The 15,883-nt window shown below is 30.7% G+C and overlaps 2 protein-coding genes across 4 annotated transcripts; both read right to left on the bottom strand.

Moving 5' to 3' along the window:
* Positions 1-378: 378 nt before the first annotated feature.
* On the bottom strand, positions 379-3,431 carry LOC107496087 (uncharacterized). Its single transcript, XM_016117287.3, has 4 exons — positions 3,277-3,431; positions 2,969-3,050; positions 1,592-1,784; positions 379-1,006 (listed from the first exon to the last, which is right to left on the bottom strand). The coding sequence occupies exons 2-4, from the start codon at positions 3,020-3,022 to the stop codon at positions 876-878; spliced, it is 378 nt and encodes a 125-aa protein (XP_015972773.1). The 5' UTR covers positions 3,023-3,050; positions 3,277-3,431; the 3' UTR covers positions 379-875.
* A 5,595-nt stretch (positions 3,432-9,026) lies between these two features.
* Positions 9,027-15,464, bottom strand: LOC107496081 (putative disease resistance protein RGA3). Of its 3 annotated transcripts, XM_052252155.1 has the most exons (9): positions 15,318-15,464; positions 11,752-14,709; positions 10,913-11,651; positions 10,645-10,724; positions 10,462-10,575; positions 10,265-10,354; positions 9,905-10,021; positions 9,708-9,834; positions 9,028-9,636 (listed from the first exon to the last, which is right to left on the bottom strand). In XM_052252155.1, the coding sequence occupies exons 2-9, from the start codon at positions 14,680-14,682 to the stop codon at positions 9,155-9,157; spliced, it is 4,680 nt and encodes a 1,559-aa protein (XP_052108115.1). In that variant the 5' UTR covers positions 14,683-14,709; positions 15,318-15,464; the 3' UTR covers positions 9,028-9,154. The 3 variants fall into 3 exon arrangements, with proteins under 3 accessions (XP_052108114.1, XP_052108113.1, XP_052108115.1); XM_052252154.1 differs by having other exon boundaries at positions 9,027-9,636; positions 9,941-10,021; positions 10,462-10,724; XM_052252153.1 differs by having other exon boundaries at positions 9,027-9,636; positions 10,462-10,724.
* Positions 15,465-15,883: the final 419 nt, after the last annotated feature.

Below are 15,883 nucleotides of genomic sequence, written 5' to 3' on the forward strand. Positions count from 1 at the left end.
AATTTAATAAATAAATATTAATTTTTATCATTTGTCAAACATAAATCACGTTAGTACAAACTCACTTCTACCCAAAATTAATTCTACAAAATCACTTTATTCAAACTTCAGTTTGTCCAACGTAAATCCAAACACACACTAAGAAGATCTGAAAATACATGGAGCTTCAATATTTTTTTTCCCACTTGACTTCTCAGGAAAACAATGTACTGTTCTAGTATTGTACACATTGTCACATTATTCAAGCTATTTGTAATGTTGTATCTGCATGATAATGAATTGAACTAGTAGTTACCTAAGTAACTATACTCACTTGCTGACGTAGTAGTTAGCTCTATATTAATTTGCAAAAGATGACGTCCAAAAAAGAAGAAAAAATTGCGAAAAGAAAACTGTAATATTGATCAATTCTGTATAAATCCGTATCTTCAGGAAGATAACAAGAGATTAACTCAGTATAAAGATATCAATCCACAATATATTTTGGCCTTCGGAAATGTATAAGCAATTGGGAATGATCATGGGACATGGCCAGTGACTCTTGGATCACACACAAACTATAAAGTTGGTCACAAAGGAGTTTTTCTCTTTTTTTTTTCTTTTTTTTTCATTTGGGGGTACATGACAAAAGAGTAATTGAACTTGAAGAGTAAAGGCATATATAGTATTTTTCGTTCATATAATATGAGAGAATACATAATTACACAGCACCATAAATCATTACACAAGGACCTCGTTCTCCAGAAAAGAAACATACACCTTGTGGAATCATGAAAAAAAAAAGGCTAAACCAAAAAAAGTGAATTCCTACCTTCTGTGCTCTAGGCAAAAAGAAAATTGCTATAAGTACACGCATGGCAGTGGTTGTGTTGCATCTATGGCTCCAGCTTCAAAGAAACCACTCTTGATTGTCTGTTGGATTTTGCAACTTTTAAGAACACTGTGGATAGGCATGCCGGTGCCCACCACGGCCGCCGCACCTTTTGCTCCCCTTTCAGACAAGCCACTACAGAAATATGTACAAGTTAGCAGCACATAACAGATGCGGATATTTGTTCATTTAACCACAACATCTTGCTGATTTTAAGATTTTCATCATCTTCCTATTTTAGTGTTGCGATAACAACGACGTCATCTTTTAAGAAAAAGTCAGAGTACAAGACAATGATACAGAAGGATATGCACATTTCATGTCTCCTTATATATAAACATATCATATGCTTAAGGAAAGGATGTTTTAACTAATGAGCTTCACATGGTCAGACTTTTGAACCAACAAATCAGAACATAGTTGTCAGTTGTCACATCTATGGAGGATTGCTGCAAAGAAACTGTCATTTGAATATTACTTAGCTAAGAAAATTATCTGATATGATTAGACCCTATTGAACATTGATTGCAAGATATCCATTGATCACTAACTCTAGCATGATCATGTTTCCTTAGACTGTTCAAATGGTGTGAAACAAATGATTGCAACAAAGACAACCAAGCCTTATCTATGTGATGAGCGCAAGGAGGAAACAAGAAAAAAGAGATTTCATTTTCATGTGTTTGTATGTGTACTGTTTGAAAGGGATAGATTGAATACCTTTAATCCGTCTCAATTCCTTGCACAATGTAATGAAGTCTCCCCACCTCATGTGGCAGCGTCTTATGAAACGAAGGATCTGCTCAGTTGTGAACATAGACATTCCTTCCAAGTATTCGCCATTAACACCATGTTCTTTAAAAGTTTGGCGGTAACTGCCAAGATTTATAGTCTCCAGCCACAAGCCAACATCCTGATAAACCAGACCAAAAAGGATCAGCTAGAGAACTTGTTGTTAGTCAATTAAATTTATAACTGCCAATGACCTACATCATAGATTTTTACACCAGCTCAAGAAAGAAGAAGGAAAAGGTATTCATGAAGCTTAGGTCTGCTTCAACAAAACTCTCTTGTAAAGTGAACAATTCCAAATAGAGTTAACATACATGAATATATATATACCCCTTCGTGAGCTTGCTGCATTATAGAAGTGATTAATAACAATACGACATTATGTTGCCAACTTTAAAACTAGCACAAAGCACCAGCCAACAATTAATGCTGCAACATCATGATCTTGATATGCTTAATGCAACATCAGACAAGTTCAAACTATAAAATGATTTTATAGCTCTAACAACCTACTTAACAACGCAACCAGTCACAACTCACAAGCACGAAGCCCAAGCTTGCCCTGATCCTACTGAGAGCAAAAATCAGAACAACAGATTTAAAAGAGTATCCTAAAAGGATGCACCTAGATAGCTTTGCAGTTGCAGCTGAAAATCATCAAAATGAAGATTTATTCCCATAAATGTGTTTGGGAAAAGGTATAAGCATTCAGCATGACCAAATATTTGGACAGTACTTTGATGCTTTGTAGAGAAAAATATCATATAATCTCACTCTATGAAATATCAAACTGAAGAATTGAAGAAAATTTCCTTACACAAATTAATCGAACAAAGCAGATACATGTCAATACAAACATTTCTTACAGTATCAATAGCTTAATTAGCAAGAGCCTGGCTTCTCATTAAGAACACAAAGTTTTCCTACTTCAAATTTATCTGAATTTCTGAATTGAAAAAGAGACAGAAAGGGAAGAGCGATACACAAGAAATGATATGCTAAATTGTTAATCTTACTTCTAATAACATCATTGGTATCAAATTCAAACACAAGTTCCTTAGGTCACAACCAAGACTACCTTAGAGATTAGAGACTTAGAGAAAATTAGCTCATCCACCCATAATTTAGTTAAATTAAATGTCACATAGATCTAACTACATATTAAAAAATTCAAATTATGAAAAAACAGTATCAAAAGGCAATTTTTATTTTTATTTTTTTAAGTCTTAAAACTTGAGGTAAATATAAAACAATAATTGAAATAAATAAATCAAGTGAGTGAGTGTAATTGAAGAAATGAATAACCTCAACAGTCCAGATGAAGAAATCTAGAGGCTCCGGTGACTGTCCCTTGTTCATTTCCCAAATCAAAGTTTCCCCAAATCACCTAAACAGAGCACCAAACACAGAATCAGAAACCATCACAAACAATAACAAGAGCGAGAAAATTCATATAAAGATAAAAAGGTATAACTAACAAGGAAAAAGATCAGATAAAGCGGCTAAAATGGAAGCTGAAAATCGCAAGATCTCAAGTAATTAATTTTGCGGGGAAAACTAAACGAGAAAAATCAGAATTAAATATGAAAATTAGAGAGAATATATAAGCTTACCACTTTGGGCAACTGAGAAAACAGAGTTAGAATTATAGAAAAGGAAAGGATAAAAAATAAAGAAAGAAAGAACGAAATTATAGGTTTGGAGAAGGAGAAGAAGACAGAGAGAAAGAAATGAAAGTGAAGAGTTGAGAGAGAAAGAGAGAGAAATGGGAGCCAAGCTTTCTTTTTTTTTTGTTTGAGCTCAGAAATGCATGTTAACGTGGTAGATGGAGTCCACGCGAGAGCATGGGGTGAGTGAGGACACGCGCCAAGTGTGACACTCAGCTCCATGCCAATATCAACCTCTTTCTTTTTTTTGAATTTTGATGAGAATATTTTATTAACAACAATGCTAGGAACCAACTCTATATAAGCCAAGAATCAGTCAATTGGTAACGAAATATTGTTATTAATAGACATACAAATGTTTCTTTTTCTTGTAAATTAGATGGTTTTGGATATGATTACTATGTTTCATGTGTTACGCATTAATAAAACATAATTAATTATATGGAATCAACTAATAAATGATCAAAGTATTTGTTCTGTAATTCTCTCTTAACACTAATGTGGTCAACAATAATTTAACAAATAAATTAAATTATAAATTAATAAAACTAATTATAATTAATTATGTTGTTCCATTTTTAACTGATTATTAGTTGGTTACATATATTTTTCCTTTTATTAATATAAGTTTCGTGAAGTTACTATTACAACTACGCATAGCCAGTAGCTACTACATTCTAGTATTTTGTACGTACGGCCTACGGGTAAAAAGTAAATTCATTAGCTCTGGTAAGTTGACTTCAAAATCTTTATGCAGATTTTTTTTTTTTAAAATACGAAGATAAATTTGGTGTAATTATTCGGCTAATTTTTTTTAGGATGAAGTATATTTTTTTTAAAATTTGATAAAATTTTTAAAAATATTTTTAAGTTTTATTTTGTTTTAATTTTGTCTTAAAAATTTTTTATTTGCATCAAATTATATTATAGATGACTAAATTTTTAAAAAAATTTAAGATCAATTTAATAATAATGCATTAAAATTATACTTAATTTGTTTGTGTTGAGGGTTATTTTTATGAAATTATTGTTGAATTAGTCTTAAATTTTTTGAAAAATTTGCTATTAAGAATATATTTGATGCAAATTGAAATTTTTTAGGACAAAATTGAAACAAAATAAAATTTAAAAATATTTTTAAACTTTTGTTAAACTTCAGAAACAAAAAAATACTTTACCCTTTTTTTTATATTATACTGTTAAAAGTGATTTAAGTTAATATTACAATGTTCTTGAGTAATGCATTGATATTGATATGAAGTATGAATAAAATTCTACTAATCGTATAACTATGTTGTTATAACAATTTTTTAAATTATTTGTCTTTTTTTTTTCTTCTCCTTCTTGTATTTTTTTGTCTCCTCCTCCTTCTTCTCTTTCTTCTTCTTTCAAATTCGTATACACTTCTTTTTTCTCAATGTTGCGTCTTCTTCTTCTTATTTTTTAAGTAATTTTTTAAATGTTTGTTCAAATCTAAATTGAATTACTAATAAATCAGAAGCAGGACAATTTTTGATTCATTTAGTATTATACAATAGTTTCGTTTTGATAATATTTTTAGTTCCAAAATTATTTAATGATATCACCGATGTTAATAAAATGTTAGTGTTGTTGGTGATGACGATAACGGAAGAGAAAAATAACGAAAAAGAAAAAGAAGAATAAAAATACACAGTATGCGCAAATTTAAAAGAAGAATGAGGAAGAAACGGAGAAAGAAAAAACGAAGACGAAAAAATTGCGTTATTGAAGCGCATCTATGATACACGTTGATGTGATGAAAGTGATTTTTATTATATTTGGACCAACTTAGTTGCAAAAAATACTTAAATATATAGTTGAACGGATGAAGTATTTAAAAATAAAAGAAAATATATTAAATAGCAATTTTAAAGGAAAAAAATTATGTCATTTATAAAGTAGATTATTTTAAAATTTGGAAGAACCAAGCACAATATTAATTGAAATGAATATGAAATTTATTATTTGATTATGAATTTGTTAGCTTATCTTATATTAAAATTTAGTTTCACAATTTTTTTTAGAGGTAATATAATTTATGTTTGATAAATTAATTACTTATTTTAAAAAGTTAGGACTGTTTTTAAAATTCTTCCATAAATACTTTTAAATTTGAATGTAGTGTAGTACCATTTGTGTTTAAATTTAAAACAGAATATCCTAGCAAGATTTATATAAATATAGAAAGAGAATAATTTTTGTTTAGGAAAATCATGTAAATTTATTTTATTTTATTTTATTTATGTACAAAACCCAATTTATACGTTCCAATAACACATTTTTATATCGAACATGTGCTATTTGTTTTCAATATATAGTACATATTCATCATATTCGCTACTTTCAAATAATACAACATTTTTGCTTTCAAAGAATCACGATCTGTTCAGAACTTTTTATATCAGACTACATATGATTGAAGGTCATCATGAGTGACAACTAGTTTATTCTAATCCAAATTATGATATATTAATGAATAGACCATAAATATGTGATCGACTTTTTTATCTCGGAGACAAATAAATTATTGTTTGAATTAAAAATATAAAAATATTTTTTATTTTTTAAAAGGCAAGACATTTGAATTCTTTTAAAATATAAGAGATTTTTTATTTATTCAACTTTATTTTTAATATTTTTTATTTATATCAAAATTATCTCTAAATTTTTTTATCCGAAATATTTTATATAAAATTATCGTTTAAAAATAATTTTAACACAAATAAAAAATATAAAAAATAAAATCAAATGTAACTAAATATTAGGAATTCAAAATATACTTTATCCAAATTATTATTAGTAATTCTTTGAGAGTTTGAGTTTATGTAATTTTTCCTTGCACGCAAGATACACATGGAAGGGCTAATAGTGAATCTAATTATATAAAATCATGTTGCCAATATAGGGTAAAATGGAAAATAGAAAGATTACACTATAGACTATAGTAATATTTAATAACTTTATGGAAAAAAGAGAGAAGAAAGAAATAAATTAAACTAGATAAATTGCTTAAACTTTATTTCCATGAGTGCAATTATTAGACAAGTTATATTACATATAGGCAACATATAGCAAAAAATAAGAATAAAAGAAGAAATTGATTAGTCAAATATCTTCTTTTTCTTTCTTTGTGAAGAATGGAAAAGACATGAAAAAAATTGTTAAATAACAATTAACTAAAATATTATTTATGAATGCTCTTCTTCTCGAGTAATAATAAGTTTGCCTTTAAAAAAATTTATATTTATGAATATGCATAAAATATTATTTTCTTTCAAAAATATTTATTGTTACAGAATTGATCGCTTTTTATTTTTGTTATTGGACTCCTAATGATATTTTCAAATAATGTAAACAATTTACGTTTTTTTTTATGTAGAGAGCGCTTAGATTTGTGACTTTCAATTTAAAAAAAAAAATCCAAGATTCGAATTTTTTATTTTAATTTTTTTAAATATATAAATTTAATTCTCAGATTTGTATTTTAATATTAAAAAAATTTTAAATGTTCAAATTGAACTCTTTGATTTATTTTAAAGTAGATGTTAGAATATAATTAGAATTAATTAGGATAAATTAGTATTATTTAGTATATTCAAGTTGTCTATCCAAATTTTTTAGAATGATATACTAATTGATCAGATATACTAAATAATACTAATTGATCATAATTTATTCTAATTATATTCTAACAGTAGAAAAAAATTTATTTCAACATATATAAATCGGATCCTTCGATTTATACATTATAAAATCTGGTTCTCATATTTTTCTACTTCTTTAAATTTAAAGGTCTGATTTGTTACTTAAAATTAAAAAAAAATCTATATTAAAAAATATACTAATTATCTATGATGATGAATTATATATAATTTTTTTAATATAAAAAAATTAGGCCATAAGTGATACATATAAATAAAAAGTTTATAAATCTCTTAATTGTTGTAGAAAACATCAAGAAAAAAATGACACGTAGAAGCAGTAGATAACAAAGGGAGCAGTTCACTTAGACTTAGACATCAACTCAGAAAACCAGGCACTTATTTCAGACCCAAAAAGTGGTCCCAGAATGTCTTGGTTCATTACAACATCATCATCTTAGATTTGGGACCCACTCAAATAATCATACTCCTCCTAAGTACATTTAAGTAGATCAGATGCATGGTCAAAAAGTCCTCCTTGTCAACCACCATGATATTGAGATAAATAAGGATTTTTTTTTATAATAAATATCTTTATATCTTTAGAAAAAAAATAAGGATGCAAATAGAAATTTGATGACTATTGCAAAAGAGAGATTTTGAATATAAAAAAAATCCATATACTGTAAGACATATAATCAAAGTTAAATTATACCGTTAATTCCTATATTTTCAGTAAAATTATAAATTAATTTTTACATTTTAAAAATTTGTAATTAAATCTTTAAAGAAAATTAAAATTTGTAATTTAGATCCTACCATTCAAAAAGTATTTGATTTAACAAAATATTCTCCATTTTAACAGAATATTTTTAGCATATGCTGAAAATATTCTATTAAATCAACACTTTTTGAATGGTAAAGACTAAATTATAAATTTTAATTTTCTTTAAAAATCTAGTTATAAATTTTTAAAATGTAAGGACTAATTTATAATTTCACTAAAAATGTAGGATCAATTGATTGAATAATAAATGTGTAAAATTATTATATCAAAATTTAAAACTCTTTGATTCTGCTATGATATTTATTTTACGTTATTTTAACTTTTTCTCATGAACGATGGCTTCTCAATAAACATATTCAAAGGATTTTTATTATCACATGATAGAGAATAAAAATATCATATTTTTAATTTGGAATTGAAAGATGAAAGGGCACATGAAAATGGGCTTGACACATGAAAAATTGAAAGTTGTGATTAAGAAAACGACAGCATAACATCATACATATCAAATTTAATTTCATAGTTCAAAGAGAAAGGAAAAAAAAAAAGAATGAAACACGTGACATGAATATTTATTATTCTTCTTACTAGTTAAGACAGTAAGTATTTTATATTCTACATTTTAGAAATAATAAAAAAATAAAAATATTGAGATGAGCAATTTTTTGTAATTTTTGTTATTATTTGATTAGTATAAATACTAAATTATTTTTAATAAATAAATTTTATTAATTTATGTATGCAAATTTTAAAAGAAGTAAGTATAAACTATATTGATTTATATGTATAAATTCTAGTAAATATAAGCGCAAATTATATATTTTTTGTGTGCAAAATTTTTTAAATATGGAAACAAATTATTGCTAACAAAATGCTAACCAAATGATGACAAAAAATGATAATATTTACTGGTTATATAATATTGTTCATAATAAAATATTTTTTTATAAATTATATACCATAAAAATATTTTAGAAAAGTGGTTAGTGTGCTGATAAACCAAGTAGTTTTATTTTATATATTCTTTTTGGGTAATAAATAATATACTGAGGCAGAGAGAGAGAGAGTGAATGCAGAAAAGCAACATAAAGTAAGTGAATAATATGTATCTTAAGAAAAAAAATAAAAAGAAGTGGGATCATATATCATACAACAGTATATCCAAATAGGAAATCAAAACATTTCTTTTGAGAAATCAACTAAGTCATTGAGATTATTTTGTCAATTTCAATAAAGAGGAAGCTAAATTTTTTAGTGCAGCAATTTCTGCATCACAATTTTGCTATGATCAATGATAGCACTGAGTGCTATGTTGTTATTACAAAACACATGCATGTAATTGAGTGCTTTCTTGCACAAGAAACAATTCAATAAATCAAAGAAAATCAAAACATCTTTTGTGAGAATCAACAAAGTCTCTGAGACTAACAATTTCTGCCTTAATGCTTTGAAGTTGCTCAGTTAGATGATCATGCTTCTTAAGAAGCTCACCAAGTTGTTCTTGTGCATGATCCACATTATTATTATTATCATTAGTATCCTTAACCATAACCATAACACGTTGATGCATTTCATGAATCCATGACTTGTCAAATCCCAACTGAATAGCTTCATCACAGAGTTTCTGGAAGTCCTTCTTCCGTTGAGGAGTAACGCTGGCCGGAGATTCGTTTCGAAGGAAGAATAATATATCTACCAAAGTCTTCAACATCCAAGCTTGAAAGCGCATGCTGAAATCCTCAACAACTTTCCAAAGATGAGGATACACAGCTATTGCCTCATCAAGCAGTGCAATTTGTGCATCATCAAGATCAGAACACTGCTTAAATGCTTCCAATTTCGTTATCATCGACGAATCTGCACATGAAAAATGGTAGTATTAATAACATTTTCTATATTTTAAAATAAAAAGAAAGAAGATTACTAACCTCCATGAACCTCAATATTGCTATTAGAGACAACTTGCTTATCTGATAAGTGAAGTTGCTCTTGCTCTTGGATACTATCTTTAACATCCTGCATTTTTTGGCCTTCTTTAATCTTGTCTTCAACATTCTACACACATCACAGAATAGAACAATTTCACTATCATGTGTTTGAAAATTGAAATGAACAGAGAACTTACAATAGAGGGTATTTTATATAGAGGTTTTGCTACTACTTCTGAACCAAAAATTGGTGATATTGGCTTCAGTGATGCTGGAACTTCTCCAACACAGGTTTTCTCTATTCCTTCAATACTCTGCAATTTCCATATACAAGACATATTGTTCAATTGTTTAACCTCATTGATAATACTTCAGTGTCTGCTAATGTTAAGTTTCAATATTAGTAGGTTCATTTAATGATAGGATCATCAATTCATCATTCACAAGGTCTCTGATATTTTATAAGATGGTCATCACTTTCTTACTAATTGAACTCTCAATATTTTGTATAACATTGAAAAGTTAATACAGTTTATATGTCATATTATGTTATTTACCTGTGGAATTTGAGCTGTCCTGATTTCGCTGAGAGGCTTTTGTTGATTTGTGAAAGATAGTTCAGTCACTGATTGGCCATCCATTAACTCCTGTAAGAAGTAATGAATAAGTGCACAAGCATAATTGTTAAAGCCACTAATTCTCAGATTCTCCAATATTGATTCAGAAAAACAGTAGCTTAGAGCATTATTCTCACATGTGAGTGTGCTTTATGTACAGCAATGTCCAAGGGACTTGTAGATGTAGATGGTATATCAAAATAAGAAGATTTTCCAACAATTTTGATCTCTGCTTCTTCTTCTTCTTCGATCTGGAAACACCAAATCATAATATGGCTTTGTTTGATAAGAAAAATAAGCAACAAGGAATCAGAAAAGACCTGATCCGATTTATTAATCTCGCGAACCCTGTCGAGTACTTTCCATTGATCAATTCCAGCTATTTCCAGATCCTCCAGATCTTCCATTAGACAGGGAAAATTTTGTAGGAACAAAAATGATTAATATATAAACTTATACATTAAAAGACTAATGTATATACCACTTTATCCAAATAACCAGTTTTTGAGACATGAGAAAATACTAATTCACTATAGAGAAATCATATGTGAAAATATAAACAGTTAAAATCCAGTTGCACAGACTTACCTATATCCAATTCAGAGATTTTTCGTTCAAACTCCTTGAAGGTAGCAACCGATGAAGTCAGAGGGAATTTTGGACATTCATCGATGACACAAAGTGCTGCAGAGGACAGTTCAATTTCTTGGCAAAGATTAGACATGGACATCAGCATTAGAAGTTTAAGCTTTGGAAGCTTAACTTGCACGTTTCTTATTTGATCGCTTTGTCTTTCTTCACATCTGATCAATTCTTTTAGCTTACCAGCTCCAACTATGATGAGCACTTCTAGATTGGAAAGATCATTCGATTCAGGGACAAGGAATAAACTCTCCAAGTTCTGGCAGTCTGTGATAATCAGTTCAGACAGCTTTGGGAAGCATGGCTGTGGAGGAACACAATTTGATAACCTGTGATTCTCTGCATCACCCTCTTCAATGATCAACTTCAGTTCCCGGCATTTTATAATCTTTAGATGCTTCAATTCCGGAAGGCATCTCATAACAGAAGCAGGAAAGGTTACCTCCAACTTTTCACATCTTTTGATCTCTAATGTCTTAAGATTTTGGAAGACAAAAAAGTTTTTCAATCCTACACAAATATACTTCATCTGACGTAGATGCGAAAGTTCTAGATGTCTTAACTGTAATCTCACCGGTTTCTCAATGATCTCGGCCTGTTCGAGGCTAAAAATAGTTTCTACTTTGGACTTGTGTATGCATATGGTTTCCCAAGAGAGGAAGTCCTTCTCAATGGCCACTGTGTCCTGTAACTTGTAAGACAAGGAAACAAATGAATGAAACAGAATCAGGATAATATACAAGGAAAGTAATTTCAAGTTAACTATGCCTCATCACTTTGCTCACCTTGCATTCATTAGCCTTGAAAGTATTGATGGACATTATCTTAAGCTTTGGACAATATTCCAAATAAAACTTATGCAGAGATGGCCATGCTGCTCTGTAACACTGGGGGAAAATGCCAATCATGTTCCAATTATCAGTAAGTCGAAGCACCTGAAGCGCAGGAAACTCAATGTTGATTCCATTTTGATGACTTGTATCACCATCTGTGCTGCATTCTCCAAACACATATTTCAACTCACCACAATAATCTATATCCAAAGACTCCAATTGCACAAGGCCTTGAGAAAAAGTAACTGGGATTACATATTCTAGCATTTGGCACCCCATAATATGAAGTTTTTTCAATTTTGAGAAGATCACCCTATGATCCTGTCCACTTATCTCCTCATCTTCAAGTATATGCTTCAGTTCATCACATGAAAATATCTCTAGCTTTTCCAACTGTTGCAGACCTCGAGCAATCGCAGGTGTGAAGAGACGTGTTTTCAGTGGACATTTGCTTATATATAGATGCTCTAGCTTCTCAAAAAGGCCACTAGGAGGCACACCATGGTATAAAGCTCCAAACTTCTTCATTCTTTCGAGTCTTAGTTGCCGCAACCTGGAGAACATATTTCTCAGCCTTTGTTGGGGATGATTGCTGTTTTCAACCAAACACTTGATTTCATCAGAATCACATAACCAAAGCTGAATCCATCCATAATCCATAAATCCTTCTCTTTCAATTTGGAATATATCAGGTGTGATATTTTGTGCAGCTCCAACAATATTTGCTAGAAGTAGAACCTCTGCTTTCTCTGCCAAAGCCACAGCTGATGCATTTGATGTATCAAAACAGCTAAGAATTAAGGTTCTACGACAGCTAAGGATTTTATCTCCATGACCCTTAAATTTGTGTCCTAGTTGTATATGGTACCTTGCCAATGCTTGAGGGACTCTAAAATTTCTGAAGAATTCAGTTTGGTCTCCATTACCATTGTCCCATTTAGATGTCTCACCATCAATGTAAAGTTCTTCCAACGATGGCCTTCTTCCGATTACTTGAAAAGGATTTCTCTCCATTTTGCATTCTGACAAATGTAGCAGCCTCAATTTTGTTAGTTGTGCCATTACATCTTCAGTTAACTCCAAGAATGAACAACCAAGCAGCGTAAGGCTTTCGAGCTTTGTCATATATCCCATGGAAGAGATGTCACCTAATTTCCACATCTTCAGCCATAAACAACGAAGGTTTATCAACCACTTAAACGACATGGTTGATAATGAGCTAGTACCAAGGCCTTGGCAGCTAAGAAACAAAACTTGAAGCCTTCCCATTGTTCTGAACATTTCATCTGATACTTCTGAATTTGTTTCTAAGCATAGAAGTTCAATACTTGAACAGTTTAGTTCACTTGGAAACTCCTTACACAACAGATACCTTATTGATCTGGATTCCAAAATTGCACTCTTTTCTAACACACACTTGATCACCTTGTTGTCATTGCTTGCAATGCAAAGGGCTACATCGCGAACCAAATCATGCATCTTGACACGCTTTCCTCCTCCCATATCTGATAGCAAACAAGAACTTATGAGTTTGTTCTTAGCTGCACATACTTCACTCCTTGCCTCCTCATATGACCAAACTTCTCCAACCATGCCAAGTCCTATTGCAAATCTGATTAGAGTTTCAACCGGGATTTCATAACCTTCAGGGAACACAGAACACAACAAGAAAAGTGACTTGGCTTCTTTGGTATCCAAGTTGTCATAGCTTACTCTGAAGCATTTATAAGGATCTTTCAGACCTCTCTCAATATTCACCGGAATTGAATTCCTCAATCTAACCAATGCAACATTCCAATCATCTTCAGCCTTGCCTTTCAAAGTGCTAGCCAGAGCAGCAATAGCAACAGGCAATCCTTTGCATTCATCTGAAATCAGTCTTCCCAGATGCTTCAAGTTATCTGAAGTGCTTCCAGATAGTTGTGCTTGATTCTGGAAAAGCTCCCACGCTTCTTCATCAGTTAAGGTAGATAAGTAAATCATTCTTTGACAATTCATCAGACTACAAACTGTTTCATATTGTGTAGTGATGAGAACCTTGCAGTTTCTATGGTTTTGACCTGATGGAATTCCTATAACACCAAAATCAAGTGATTGCCATAAATCATCTAGAATGACAAGAGTTCTCTGGTCATCAAGATTCAATCTCGCGCGCAAGCGCTGTGCTCTCTCCGATTCTCCTCCTTCTGGAAACTGAAACTGCAAAGCACTGGCAATTCTATCTTGAATCTTCCTGACATCTACTATATTAGACACAGACACAAAAAGCACCTTATCAAATAGATTCTCAGCTTCTGCAGTCCTCATAAGTTCCATAGCCATGGTGGTTTTACCACAACCTCCCATGCCATACAATCCAATAGTAGTAACCTCATCATCTTTCAGTGCCTCTAGAAGCTCCTCATAGTCACCTTCTCTGCTATCAAACTTCAAACAATTTTCCAAGAAATGTTGCTTGCTTGGAAGTGAAGCAATCCTTTCATATTGTATATACATTTTACCTTCTTGAACACACATTTCAACTTCCTTTCTTCTTTTTGCTAACTTCTTGGCTAGATGATACTTCCAAATCCAATTTGGACAGTAGCCAAAACAACAACTCCTGTTTGTTCTTGCTTTTCTTATTAAGTCCTCTGCTTTATCTTTGAGAGGGTTAGATTTCTCCAACCATGCATTCACAACTTCAGCATTCTTTATTACTTGTTTTCTGGCATGTTTAACTCGGTCTTCAACACTGTTCCTTGTTGTGATTAACTTTTCTTCCTCTTGTTCAAGGTCTTCAATGAAATCATTGAAGCAACAAGGATAGCGCAATTGATTTGTTGTTCCTACCACCAAATCTCTTGAAATGGAAGAGGCAAAACCAGAAATGCAATCCATCATGAGTTCATAACTCCACTAAATATTAACCTGAACACAAGAATTGATGAGATCGACTTAAATCACTTAGTCTATACTAATTCATGCAAATTCTTATTTCTATTAGCTATTTACTTTTAACTAAAACTACATGGGATTAATACATAAAAAAAAGAGTACTATATTCAATAATTTCAGTGCCATTCCATAGTCAATTATTATATATATATATTTTATCAAAGATAGGGAGACTCGAACCCGCGACCTCTTAGGTGAGTATGGAGAGATTATGCTATTTGAGCTATAACTCATAGGTCAATTATTATATTTTAAATGCAAGTAATTATTACATTTTGATAATAGATAGAGATATCATTGAAGTAATTTAGAAAAATGGTTTAATTACTTTGTATTTCTCTATAATTGTACTCAACTTTCAATCAAATTCCTTAAATTTAAACATTTCTAATAAAATCAAATCTCTATATTTATAAACATTTTCATTTAGGTCCTTTTTGGTTTAGCAATCTAGTCTATACATTAGATGATAAATACTTATTTGTTTCCAAAAGTTTTGGTTCAATAAACTCGGTGGAATTGTAACCCTCAGAAATAAGAAGCCTTTTTCATGATTAACTGAGTTGTGTGTTAAAGTTTACCTTGTTTTGTTGAGTTTCCAACACAAGCTTGAAGGTTCTAGATAGATCAGAATGTTCCCTCTTCAGTTCACTCTCTTTCATTCATCAAGTTCCACCAGGTTAGCAATGATTGTGTTTGTGAAGGTCATTGAATGATCCATTTCTTACTCAAATTAACAACCAAACAAAAGTAGCATAATAACTACAATTCTATCTTCATGCAAGACCGTGGGACAGCGTTGACTCCTTAGTCAATGCAATGGTTTGATTTTTCATTTTTCTTTTCTTTTTCTGGTGGGCTTGGGTCGCGTTAGGCCCAATACTAACATAAATGGGCTTATTTGTTACCCAATCTTAGGAGGTTGTGTATTAGCCCACTAGGCCCAATATTAAACCGTGGAGCTAGCCATCTTACTCTTCCTGAACCCTCTACAGTCGAGGTCCAGGGAAGAAGACAGTACACAGCACAACACAGGTAAGCTCATTTCCGATGAGATTAGAAAAATGTTATCAAATTCAATTTTGGCATGTAATACGATAATAACATTGTCTATGTTTTAGAAAGTATAAAAGAAAGCAGATTACTA

This window comes from Arachis duranensis, chromosome 7 (genome assembly GCF_000817695.3).
Source record: "Arachis duranensis cultivar V14167 chromosome 7, aradu.V14167.gnm2.J7QH, whole genome shotgun sequence".
Classification (NCBI taxonomy): Eukaryota; Viridiplantae; Streptophyta; class Magnoliopsida; order Fabales; family Fabaceae; genus Arachis; species Arachis duranensis.

What these genes read in the sequence shown, in the direction of transcription:
- LOC107496087 (XM_016117287.3), bottom strand. Translation starts at nt 3,022, where the DNA reads ATGAACAAGGGACAGTCACCGGAGCCTCTAGATTTCTTCATCTGGACT. An exon ending in TCTTCATCTGGACTGTTGAG is followed by an intron (nt 1,785 to 2,968) that starts GTTATTCATTTC and finishes CTGGTTTATCAG; the next exon opens with GATGTTGGCTTGTGGCTGGA. An exon ending in GGAATTGAGACGGATTAAAG is followed by an intron (nt 1,007 to 1,591) that starts GTATTCAATCTA and finishes ATATTTCTGTAG; the next exon opens with TGGCTTGTCTGAAAGGGGAG.
- LOC107496081 (XM_052252153.1), bottom strand. Translation starts at nt 14,682, where the DNA reads ATGATGGATTGCATTTCTGGTTTTGCCTCTTCCATTTCAAGAGATTTG. An exon ending in AATCTCTGAATTGGATATAG is followed by an intron (nt 10,725 to 10,912) that starts GTAAGTCTGTGC and finishes GTCTAATGGAAG; the next exon opens with ATCTGGAGGATCTGGAAATA. An exon ending in CAATATTGAGGTTCATGGAG is followed by an intron (nt 9,637 to 9,707) that starts GTTAGTAATCTT and finishes TTTCATGTGCAG; the next exon opens with ATTCGTCGATGATAACGAAA.